This window comes from Ornithodoros turicata, chromosome 5 (assembly GCF_037126465.1).
Source record: "Ornithodoros turicata isolate Travis chromosome 5, ASM3712646v1, whole genome shotgun sequence".
NCBI classification, from domain to species: domain Eukaryota; kingdom Metazoa; phylum Arthropoda; class Arachnida; order Ixodida; family Argasidae; genus Ornithodoros; species Ornithodoros turicata.
The window spans coordinates 68,624,408-68,634,482 of record NC_088205.1 but is presented as its reverse complement, the minus strand read 5'-3'; the positions used below and the strand labels follow the sequence as shown (position 1 = coordinate 68,634,482).

The 10,075-nt window shown below is 45.5% G+C and overlaps 1 protein-coding gene across 1 annotated transcript; it reads right to left on the bottom strand.

Moving 5' to 3' along the window:
• Positions 1-3,460: 3,460 nt before the first annotated feature.
• Positions 3,461-9,820, bottom strand: LOC135396164 (ganglioside GM2 activator-like). Its single transcript, XM_064627193.1, has 5 exons — positions 9,633-9,820; positions 8,712-8,907; positions 6,803-6,988; positions 4,859-5,014; positions 3,461-3,937 (listed from the first exon to the last, which is right to left on the bottom strand). Exons 1-5 carry the CDS (start codon positions 9,662-9,664, stop codon positions 3,788-3,790), a joined length of 720 nt encoding a protein of 239 aa, XP_064483263.1. The 5' UTR covers positions 9,665-9,820; the 3' UTR covers positions 3,461-3,787.
• Between the last annotated feature and the right edge of the window lie 255 nt (positions 9,821-10,075).

The following is a 10,075-nucleotide window of genomic DNA, read 5'->3' as shown; positions in this document are numbered from 1 at the left end:
TTCAGAGGCTGTAAACCGGTTCGGAGCCGGTAACGAGGTTCTCATATGCTACAAAAGTATAAGTAACCACTAAAAATGATACAAGTTATCTTAGTTCCGTTTTTTATGCATTTATTTCTGTTTTTCGACCAACAGGATCCCCTTTCATCAGTCCCAACAACGTGCCGCCAGTCTAGGCAGGCAGACCGCTCGAATCCCACATTTCTCTCTCCCCCAGGATACGATTTAAATTGCGAGAAACAAACAATAAATGAAAAGAAACGATATGCCTAGATTATAGCGGTAACACGTCAACTGGAAATGGAACGTATGTAGCGTCTTGATATGGCAAATGAACTAGTCACTATTGCTCAAATGAACTTCCAACGCCCCATTGAAGTCTCAAGACTTGCATGGGGCATATTGCATCTGCGTCTAGGGTCACTATACACATGCACGACATTTAAAAAATAAAAGACAGTACAAAGATTTGCTCCCCCAAAGGTTTCGAATGACTTCTTCGGTTTCATTTAAGTTGCAAGAACCAAATTTAGATTCACTTGAACATAGGCACAAAGTAAATAAACGAAAACTATCCTTTCTCCTATACAATGATCAGTTAAATACAAACACTACATTGTTAAAATTTGTTCACGTTCGACGCGAATAAATAATAAAAAATGTCATATATTTATTTGATTGATTTATTTGTCAAAAATGTTTATTATTTGACATAAATAATTATTTGACAAAGCGTTGGGAGACTAGAGGTGAAACACATGTGTGGCATGTTTAGAACACCAACAACTTTATCATAGAATGACGAATGGGGAGTTTAATCGCCAGGGGCGATACTCTGCCCCATTGCTGGTGGTGATGCGGGGAATGAAATAATGAGCCCCTTCACAATAAGGATCGAAGTCCTATGGCATCCAGAAAGGTGGAGAGAGCTTTGAGGCAGAGCGTTGGTGAGCTGGATGTGGCCAGGGACCAAGTAATTTTGTGCGAGAGAGGGGCGGGAGTCTAGCTCGTTAAGGGATCCGGAGAGTACGGTTAGGGAAGGTTGGTAGTGCGGGCAATGGAGAAGAATGTGCTCTAGATCTTCTATAGCACCGCTGTGACTGCAGCGGGGAGAGTCAACTTGCCTCATGCGGTAACGCCACTGCGCTGTAAAAGCCACATCGAGGCGCATTCGACGAACTAATGCGGCATCTTGACGAGAGGTATGGTGAGGCATGCAGAAAGCGAGCTCTGGATCAACTCTGCTCAGCATGGCTGTAGGGAGAATGTCAGCGGTCCACTGGCGGGTAGCCAGAGGAATCACGACGCGTCGAAGTACGGACCGGCGATCTCCTCTCAGCAGCGCAATACGCGTCCGTCTCCGAGACGAGAGAGCTGCTTCTGCGGCGCTGTCGGCCTGTTCATTCCCTTCGACACCGCAATGGGCTGGAACCCACTGGAGAACCAGCCGGTGCCCTGCTTCGTAGACAAGTTTGTAAGCCATTAACACATCCATGACCGTGCGGATGAGCCTCGGATGCCAGAATTTTCTATTGCTTGCAGCGCAGATGTCGAGTCAGTGAATACGACCCAATCCCGTAGGTTAAAGTGAACGATGTGCTGAAGAAAGAAAAGTATAGCATAGAGCTCTGCAGCTGTGGATGAGGTTTGATGCGAAAGGCGACGTCCTTCCACTACGCCTTTGGATGGAATGACGAATGCCGACGCGGACTTGCCATTTCGAGATGCGCCAGCGGTGTATGCTGTGGCAGAGGTAGAAAACTTCGCATCTATCACTCGCAGCATAAAAATGGGCTCGAAGGACTTGAGGGAGAACTTGCTCTCTTCGGTCCTGGAGGTCCAGAAGACGTGCGAAGGTGGCACAGGCAGAGACCTGGGGGCGTCCGGTTGTGTGACGTCCTTAGCTATGAAGCCAGTGAGAGCCTGGCGTGTCCTCTGCGCTACGCGATGGAAATCACTTTCAGGACGGTATCGAAATTTCCTTGAGCGCATTTCATTGGTTGCCGTTTTCCATGGGGGCCGCCATGACACCAACATTTCTCCAACATGGAGGATGGTGTTTGGAAGGCGAAGCGGAGATTTCGTGGCAAAAAATTTTCACAGGCTACTTTATTTTCGTACTGTGAGTATATATCCTCATGTACGCTTCTTCAAAATTAGATTCAATTTTTTTTCGCTCCGCGTTCGTTATTTACGCAGAAATGATACGTTTCATCGCTAACGTTAAGCCTGGCTGAGACCGCGATCCCACCAATATAGCAAAACAGGACGCACCGGATACGTAAGATCTTGCATTATATCGTCGAATTTTATTCATAAATACATCTTTGCGTATTTTTGATTCAATCTACTTACGTTACTTGATTTAAAAGTTGATACAGGCAGCCGTCTGCTACGAAGAAGTGGTTCTACCGCTCGCCTGGCCAATCACTTCTGCCAGCAACCATTTCTGCAAATCTGAGTCTTCCCAACATGACTCTCTCCGTGCAGATGGCGTTGATAGAAGTGGGCACAAAATCCGTCGTTTTGGTATGCCACCAGTGATATCCGTTTCAATCCAGATCCATAAATTTTCTCCAAAATGGTCGCACACAGTAAATAAGGGTGAGGTATAATTACTCGATAGATGTAATAATAGACAACTGTATTTCGACCTGTGATTGGCTAGATACCTCATAAAGTGGGTGGAGCCTCAGGTATAGGCAGGTCCCATTAATGGCCAGACTCCCTTTTAATACACTGCACTGATCGCTATCACAGGGAAAGCGTGTTGCTGTCCAAGTAAGCAGCACAAAGCTGCCAAACCAGCACAAACCGCATTGAGCTGGTGTTCAGCACTGTGTTTATGGGTGCAAGACGAACGTATATAACTCCACCACGTGGACGCAAAAACGTGTGGAAAGCGTGAGACGCGAATTGTTCGCCGGCCACGTTCGGACTTCCCGTAAGAGGGAAATCCCCATCGAAGCTCTCATGCGAACGCCAGCAGCCGGACAACTTAGCCGTCAGTGACCTTCGTGGGGTTTGTTTCAATGAACCGTTACTGTACTGTCGCGTAAGCTGCGTATAAAAACTGACCAATGGTGTGTGTGATTCCCAATATAGATAGGGGGTTTCCGCAGTTTCACATTCAACTAGACACTTTAGTTTAATGAAATATACAACGTTGCTGCTTTTGCCCTTGTGTTCCGCTACTGCAATCACCCTTGATGTTATCCGGGGCGTAGGTCCACGTGGTGGACATCCGCTAACTTACTCTTTCCCAGGTTTTAAGGTGAAAGTCCATTTGTTGCAGACGGGAAGGAAGCACGTCTGAGTAAGGCACAAGGAAATTTTACATTTTACCGAGGCAAAACCTTGACACTTAACTACGAACTTTATCTTGTCTGATGCGGTGCAGATGTGCGAAAGGTTGTCAGTTGAGACGCACGAAAAAAATAAATAAATAAGAAGTCAAACGACGCGTTGCTGTTGGTTTTATTGCACGAAAGTAGCCTTCATCGAGGAACATGCAATGGAAACGCGTAAGGTTTGTATTTTCTTTACGCATACCACGTGTTCAAATTTCCTATGCGGATTGAAGCAGTGCCATGTTCAAACATGACGTTATTCCAAATAATTGTGAACTCCTTCTACGTTTCTTCTTCGCTTCTAAATTTCATTCTCATGACGAAGACATGCATCATGTATCCGTACATTTTTTTGTCCACTGATTGGCTGAAAGTCCTGCATGGATAATGCCGATATCACCTGGAGAGGTCTGGGAGCTGAATACTTCAAAACCTCTTCATTTGACGGACAGCGTGAAATGAACGCAGAAGAGCTGCTCGCTGGGCTGTTTTCCCTTGACAGTGACCTGATAATCCCCCGATGTCAGCCAGACAGGCAAGGACAGAGGCTGAACAACGAACTCCTTGTTCACCACGGTATAGTTGCCCTGCAAAGAAAGACGTGATTTTTATGTTGAAGTCAGCTGGAATGAACGGACACGGAGCAATATGATTGAATACCGATTCCTATGGGTGGTAAGGATTTTTCTTAGTAGCCTCAAAATTTCATCGGACAACTCATTTAGATCTCTTTCACACGTCCGTTTTTGTCTTCCGTTTGCTTCAGCAATAGAAGTGAAGGGCAATCGAGCCTCGTATGTTCCAATGGGTCCGTTTTGCCTCCGTTAAAGACAGGGACGAGAAAAACGTTCGTGTGAAACGGGCCTAAGTGCACGTGCCCCTTCTATTGTCAAGGCTGCGGCGGACGATAAGGCCCGAAGGAAGGATGATACTTCAGCAAACATTATATTAGATACAGGGAAGAAAGTCCAGGGCTACTGGTTGCGACAGAAGTGCCAGGCTAGTATGGTAATACAGTAGTGACACATTCGGGAGTTTTTGGAAAGGATGCCCATGTACCTCACGTATCGGAGCTGTAAGGTAGCCGGAAACACGAAGCACAGAAGTGTTGACATTGTTTCGACGCATGTGATGCAGTGTCACACTTAGGTGCAAAAGGAATAAGAAATATCAGCGGAACTGACCCCAGGTTTTGATTTTTACTTATTATGTGGATAAAAAATCTCAAGGAAGGTGAACCCACTTTACGTCGGATGAACCCACTAGAGGAATAACCCAAGTGGTAAGTATGCTGTCAGAAAATTTTTCACCAAACAAGGTTTCACTGTTAGTGGTCCATAGCCCGCTATTAAGGCGGTCACATGGGCACTGCTTTCCTTCCTCAAATACTTGCGAAAGAATGAGACAAAAACTTTTCAATAAGCCAACGTTGAGGCTTCTATATGGTTCTCCAGTACAAATATGTGTACATGCTAAAGGAAAACAAAAGCAGCGTTAGCAAGGCTTACTTTTTTGATGGGACATCCGCAAGGCAGACCGAGGAAAGCGTAGAACAGAGGGCAGTCTTCTACGGAACATATGTTGTCATAATCGCAAGATCCAAAATCATTGACGCAGGGAACTGAGATCCATAACACCACTTTCTTTTTCATCGTTATCTCGACCTGCAACGCGCAAGCAATGGACAGTTGGAGAGAATCAATAGTGGATAAGATGAATGGTCAGATGAAATACCATTTGGTCATTGTTATTCGAACAACGACAAATCATGGCCACCTCGCGACTGTACATCAGTTTCGGTCAAGTATTGATACCAACTTGATCTAGTTTTATTATTGTAGCATGTTGTAGTTGCCTGCTAATACTTGTGGATTTCAGGAAGACCATGAGTTTTCCATATCATGCAACATATCAAGAGATAAAGGGGAGTCGTCGTCTTGTACTTCTTTTTATGGTTTCTTTTTCTTGATTCTTTTGTCTTTTGTTTCTTTTTTTCTTTTTTGTGCAACGCAGTGATATGTGCCGGTATAGTTTGGGCGTAGAGTTGGGGGTGGTGTGGTTGCCGGGGGGTGTGGAATGATGTTCAATAACGACAATAAAAAAGAAAGGAGTCACGTATGCCTGCTCATGCAGCACCTTCTACATAACAGAGGAGGCCTCTGTGCTATTTCAATTGATGTCACGCAGCTGACCCTACTGTCGCTGTTGGCGACAGATAGACGTGACGTCACCGAAAGAAGAGAAAAGCTCACTTATTGAGTGTGTATGGCAGCCGGGCCAGTTGCGCGACGTGGATGAAAGCGTGTTGAGGCCTTCACTGTGTTATCTGGAAGGTGTTGCCTCAGCCAAGGCGGCGAGTTTCCCTCTGTGGTGGTGACGAGATCGGCTTGCCGTTGTAGAGTGTAGAAACGAACATGCATTGTAACAAATTCTAAATAGTGTATTAGTGTGCTCTATATAGTCTGAGTCGTTGAATAAATTTTCTCAAACACAACGGACGATGAGCGAATGGAACGACGAATGAACGCGACGCACGTTGAATTGGACCAGGGTAACTTTCAATACGTAAGCATTAGAACCGCCAAGTTGGAAAATCATCTGATGGATGTGGATGCCTCGGAGATGACCTCTCTCCTCCCTTCCTCCTCCGATACCCGCGTGCTGGGGATGCGCACTGATAGAGGGAAAACGCGGTACCAGTCCTCCACAACTCCCCATAGCCCGTAGTATACGAAAATTCAGACAACACTGGGCACACGAAATGCTCACACAGCAACTGCTCCCTCAATCCTCTAATCAGAAGTCTTTCCGTCCAGCTCGCAGCCTGACCTGTTCTGGTTCTTGCTGGCTTCTCCTGACTTCTGCTTTCCATATTTTTCTGCACTACAGTGACCAGCGCAATTCGCCAGAGTTGCCAGCTGCACAGTTGTCTCGCGACGTAAAGCCTGTAATTATCAATTACAGCAATGTGCAGCTAATCGTAAGCACCGACTTATTATGTGGTTGCTAGATGCTACAGCCAATGAACCGAATCAGGCTTGTGCGAACATTTCATCTGAGGGAATACGTCAGCAGTAAACTTAATAGAATACACTGTTGGGTTAACAGCGGAATACCGGATGCACCAGATTGACTGCCACCCTCGCGAACATACAGTTGTATTCTACATCATCATTGGAAAACGAAACAGATGAAATTGCGTTAATAGTGTTAGCCTAAGGCGTAATTTTATCTAGAGCCCGCCATCTTTATACTTTAAGGGATATCAGATATCCCTTATGGTAGAAAGTTGGTGCACTCAACACTTAAATGGTGATGTTCTGAAAAACTCTCTTGTATTTGGTGTGGCGCTGATAGCAGATAGCGCGATGTTTAGAACTGTGAACGCGACTTTGCGGTTTTCTTTAAAGATGGCTCTTGGGAGCAGCCCTCAGAATGATAAGCACACTTACTCTGATTGGTGCTTCAATGTCCCTGAGGACTTCAATAGCAGAATCCACGTAGACATTACCAGGGAAGGCCAGTGGATCAGGTCGAATAAGAAGTTGGTCGTATCGAACTGGATCATGGTGGGAGCCACAGTTCCTCACGGTGTACTTGCGGACAGCTTCGCCCCATTTCTGAAATACTGAAAATACCTGGCGGGGGTTCACATTGAGGGAAACAGTAGATTTGGGTATAACTTTGAGATACTGTCATAGCAAGAGGAGGAGTCAGTGCAAGAGGATGTACGAGCAAAGAAGCTGTAAAACCAACGTATTGAAACAATCCCAGCGGAAAAAGTCACCTGTGGTCCCTGGTTTGTGAAAAATCACTATTTTCTACAATTGAGTTGTTGTACGAAACACGACATGTCATTTAGTGTCTGATGAGATGCAATCCACGGCAGAAATCTTGTACGATAATAAACACAGCAGTTTCAATGCTTTTATCTCGTTATTACAAAAGCTAAGTAAGATTCTCGTAACTTCAGGCGTAGTTTCGAGAATCTTACCTAGCTTTTGTAATAACGAGGTAAAAACATTGCAACTGTTGTGTTTATTATCGTACAAGCTTTCTGCCGTGAACTGCATTTCATCAGACACTAAGTGACAGCCACATGTCGTGTTTCGTACAATAACTCAATTGTAGAACTTCAGGTGTAGTTTCTGTAACTTGTACCAAAACGTTACTGAAGCTGTGATGTGATGTGATGTGAATAAAGAAAAAGAAAAAAGCCGTTACTGAAGCCGCGGTAACGTTTGCCACTAAGAAGAGGGTTCCGCATGCATAACGTCGAGCAGACCATGCAGCAGCCCAAACGGAACAAAACTTCCCGCGATGTTCCTGAGGATATCCTTTCCCGGAACTCCGAATCTCCCTGGGAGACATTTCCGACGGACCTCCCCCACATCTCCGAGAGGCCACGGTTTGGACTTCCCACAAATATCCGTCGTTTGTCGTCACAGGAAGTTACACGGAGATGCCCGGATGTTGCACGGACTTGTGTACGTGCTCAGGGCCCTGTATTTTCTCAATATTATCGATACTGTTCTGTCGAGCGACTGCGTAAGTGGACGGATTCTTACGAGGCACTCTTACTAGGTTTTAAAACTACTGTGCACTTCTTCCACTTACAACTTTTTTTCCAAAGTGAAAACAGATACTATATATTGCTTGTCTCTTCAGCTTCCACAAATTCCTGCAAAGTCCTGTTTGCCTGCGAGTCAAACTAAACGGTGAGGTGTTTAAGTTTAAAGCGATTGCGTATACCAATGACACTGGACTGAAGAACTGGTTGGTGTAGTAACTCACTGTGACGACAACGTCTGAGTTTCTTACTGCTTTTTGTTTGAGGCATTCAGTTGGTTTATCGAAAGTTGAACTCACGCCGCCGACACACCTTACTATGTTTCTCTCTCTCCTGCGATGTATGCTGCATGTAGCATCGCATCAGGGACACTATTTGTGCAATTCTTCAAACGGCCGTTACGGTACACCCTGCGGTGGTACGGCTAGGAACGTCCATTCATGTACCACCAGAGATGTCCACCCGACATCCATTTCGGGATATGGACGTTGGGATCTGTTTCGGACGTTCGCAGGAGATAGCGTTCTCTCTGGGAGGACTACGGGCTACACAGGAACGACCGTAGTTGTTATGATAATACCGTACATGTAATTTCCCCTATCCAGTAATTGACAGTATAGCACTACCAGCAGCCACTATCGTAATTAAGCCCGCCTCTCCCTTAAACGATTACAACATGGCCAGCATCCATTTAAACAACCATGCTAGGGTTTTGGGTCGGAAGCAGAGCGGAATGGCCCATGCGTGTGCGCGATTACTAACGGTCACAATGACTTGTCGTTTATACTTACTGTATGAGCAGTTTCGGAAAGGTACCGCTCAGGAACTTGTGGAGTAGATAGCAGCAGAAGATAACGTTCCCACGTCAGGTTACGAATCCTGTTGATGTCTAAGGTGTAGTTTGAATGCCTCGTGGATAACTTAGAAGGTTCTTGCGGAACAGCACTCAGAGTCAGGGTAACCAAGGCAAGCAGGGATGACCACCAACTAAATAAGAATGAAGGACCTGCGTCAGTTGACAATATTAGACACCTTACGATTTTTCGTAGGGTAGGTGGTACACGATACTAATATTTCCTGGACAGAATGTTAATATAATCTACAGGGTATCGCTGAAACTCGTAAAATGGGCGAAATAGATTTTCAACACGCGTAACAAAGCACAAAACTTTGATTTTCTGTACGTCAACCTCGATAACCCTCTTACACGGTTTTTCGTCCTTAGTTGGTATTGTACTTGTTCAAAAACGTTTTTGGGGAAAAAATACTACACACGTGCGCACCCACTGGACTATCACTCAATGGACTGGACGTTCACACACACACACATACATTGGATGATGATGAGGTGAGTGGTATATATGTGGATGCAACTACAAAACAATACGCAACAGAGAAACTAAATCACTAGTGTTTGGACCTGATTGACTGGACCAAACCAAACCTCCGATTTGGTCGGAGAGCTTCCATAATCATCATCATTATGTTATCATGTGTCAGAATCTGAATACAGATATTCACTTTCAATATACCGCAGCTCTAAGGTTGTTCAAAATTTATGTCGAATACACACTAATAATAACAAGGTTATGTGCACACTCGTACGCAGAACTTCGCGTTTGCTTAGCCTCGTCATGGCCTCGTCTCAGCGCTGAGTTCATGGCATATATACCATCGCTTATAAATGTCTGATACTATTCAAGACCACTTACCACGGTTGTGCGGCGTAAGAAGAGACGTTCATGACAATGGGCGCATGAAGAGGACGCTCGAAGAGTGTATAAAGGAGACGCCAGTGAGTGTCCAAGGGGCGGTGAACCGGCAAGGTGGGTCGTTCGGTGGGAGCAGCTGCAGCGGCTCACGACCTCCGTGCGTTATGAGCAGACGAGGTGGAAGGACCGCTTTTCAGGTTTTAGGCTTGACCCTCTTGCGACTGTATTTATGTAGCACGTCCTGCTCCCCCGTGTGCGCATTCTTGCAATTGCTTTGCAATGCGGTCTAGAGCGTCCATCGCTGCCATCCCTAAACTCAGAAAGACATATTTTGGTGCTGCGAAGTCGTCTGTGTGTGTGATATTTGTCCAGCTTGGTCTGACGGGGTCTTGTCATTTCGTACGCATTTCTCTCGTCTCGGAAGCACGCGTACATTCCATACA

Bases quoted from the DNA above. Each gene is read 5' to 3' on its own strand.
- LOC135396164 (XM_064627193.1), bottom strand. From the start codon at position 9,664: ATGAACGTCTCTTCTTACGCCGCACAACCGTG. The intron at 8,908-9,632 runs GTAAGTGGTCTT...ATTCTTATTTAG, and splicing joins TCTTACGCCGCACAACCGTG to TTGGTGGTCATCCCTGCTTG. The intron at 6,989-8,711 runs GTAAGTATAAAC...AACCCCCGCCAG, and splicing joins TTTCCGAAACTGCTCATACA to GTATTTTCAGTATTTCAGAA.